Source organism: Apium graveolens, chromosome 7, assembly GCF_009905375.1.
Source record: "Apium graveolens cultivar Ventura chromosome 7, ASM990537v1, whole genome shotgun sequence".
Lineage (NCBI taxonomy): Eukaryota > Viridiplantae > Streptophyta > Magnoliopsida > Apiales > Apiaceae > Apium > Apium graveolens.
The window spans coordinates 206,876,933-206,879,202 of NC_133653.1; the positions used below are offsets into that span (position 1 = coordinate 206,876,933).

The 2,270-nt window shown below is 39.4% G+C and overlaps 1 protein-coding gene across 1 annotated transcript; it reads left to right on the forward strand.

Moving 5' to 3' along the window:
- Positions 1 to 446: 446 nt before the first annotated feature.
- Positions 447 to 905, forward strand: LOC141674411 (uncharacterized). The gene has a single exon (XM_074481119.1). The coding sequence runs from the start codon at positions 447 to 449 to the stop codon at positions 903 to 905; it is 459 nt and encodes a 152-aa protein (XP_074337220.1).
- Positions 906 to 2,270: the final 1,365 nt, after the last annotated feature.

A 2,270-nucleotide genomic window follows, 5' to 3' on the forward strand; every position in this document is an offset into this window, starting at 1 on the left:
TCAGAAGACAGACTTTCTCTCAGGTCGGGCCTACTACCACTTCAGTTGCTTCCACTTCAAATCAGTCAGTTACTTCAGCGGTGGATTGTAAGTTATGTGGCAAGAGATATAGTGGTCCGTGCAAAAGGGATGTTCAGTGTTTCAAATGTCATCAGAAGGGTCATTATGCATCAAAGTGCAACTCAGAGAAGTCCACAGTTACTCCCTATAACTGTGGTAAGGTTGGACATCTTTCTAGGAATTGTAAGACATCTACTCAAGGTACTGCATCTCAAGGACCGGCATCCAACACAACTAAGGCCAGAACTTTCAAGATGACCAAGAGACCCAATGCTCGGGACTCGGATGAAGTTTCAGGTACGCTCTCTCTCAACTCCGTACCTGTTAAAGTTTTGTTTGATTCAGGAGCATCTAAGTCTTTTATATCAAAGGATTGTGTGAATAAAATGGATTTAATGTTAGAAGACTTGGTTGAACCTTTGACTATAGAAGTAGCTAATCAAGATAGAGTTTCAGTGAGTCAGTTTTGTCCTAAGTGTCTATTAGAAATCCACGGGCATTCTTTTTCGGATGACCTAATACCCTTCGAGTTAGGAGAGTTCGACGTGATTTTAGGAATTGACTGGTTGTCCCAACATAAGGCAAACATTGATTGTAGGGAGAAGAAGATTGTGATGTTTACAGAGGATAATGCCAAGGTAAATTTTCAAGGACAAAGGCAGGAAAAGAAATTTCTCTCGATATTGAAGGCAAAGAAATTATTCAAACAAGGATGTGAGGCTTACTTAGCCCATGTAGTAGACACTGAGAAAGAGATACCCAATTTGGACGAGATTCCAATAGTAAGAGAATTTCCAGACGTTTTCCAGATGAGTTTCCAGGATTTCCACCAAATCGTGAGATGAAGTTTTCTATTGATCTAGTTCCCGGAGTAGAACTAGTTTCAATGGCCCCAATAGAAATGTAGGAGTTAGCTAAGCAACTTCAAAAATTCTTGGATAAAGGTATGATTAGGCCAAGTGTATCCCCGTGGGGTGCACTAGTGTTATTTGTAAAGAAGAAGGACGGAAGTGTGAGGTTGTGTATTGATTATCGGGAGTTAAATAAGTTGACCATTAAAAATAAGTATCATTTACCTAGGATTGATGAGTTGTTTGACCAGCTTAAGGGAGCGTGCTATTTCTCGAAGATTGACTTGAGATCGAGCTACCATCAGTTGAAGATTAAGCCTGAAGACATACCAAAGACTGCATTCAGAAGATTAAGCCTGAAGACATACCAAAGACTGCATTCAGAACTAGATATGGACATTATGAGTTCCTAGTGATGTCATTTGGATTGACCAACGCACCAACAGCTTTCATGGATTTAATGAATAGGGTGTATAAGGAGTATTTGGATAAGTGTGTTATTGTATTTATTGATGACATCATCATCTTACTCAAAGACTACAGAAGATCATGCAGCACATTTAAGGATTTCCCTACAAAGGCTAAGAGAGAAGCAGTTGTACGCTAAATTTTCAAAGTGCGAATTTTGGTTGGATGAAATACAGTTTTTGGGTCATGTCGTGGGTAAGGGTGGTATCAAGGTGGATCCTGTAAAGATTAAGGCTGTATCCAAGTGGGAACAACCAAAGACCCCGACGGTATTTAGAAGTTTTCTTGGATTAGCAGGGTATTATCGAAGATTTGTAAAAGACTTTGCCAAGATTGCGACTCAATTGACCATGATGACCCAGAAGAATGAGAAGTTTATCTGGACAGAAAAATGTGAGGAAAGCTTCCAAGAATTGAAGAAGAGATTAGTAATAGCTCTAGTACTAGCATTTCCAGATGAGACGGGAAATTTTGTAATCTACAGTGATGTTTCTTTAAAGGGATTGGGTTGTGTGTTGATGCAACATGATAAAGTTATTTCCTACGCCTCTAGACAATTAAACCCCATGAGCAAAAGTATCCAGTGCATGACCTGAAGTTAGCAGCCATAGTGTTCGCGCTGAAACTGTGGAGACATTATTTTGTATGGATAAAAGTGTGAGATCTATACGGATCACAAAAGCTTAAAGTACATATTCACCCAGAAGGATTTAAACATGAGACAATGAAGATGGATAGATCTGATTAAGGATTACGATTATTCCATTAACTACCACCCAGGCAAAGCCAATATAGTGGCAGATGCCCTGAGCAGGAAAGAAAGATTGAATGTGATCAAGGTTGCTGAGGAGTTAACAAAGGAATTGGAAAAGTTGGAAATTGAAGTTAGAG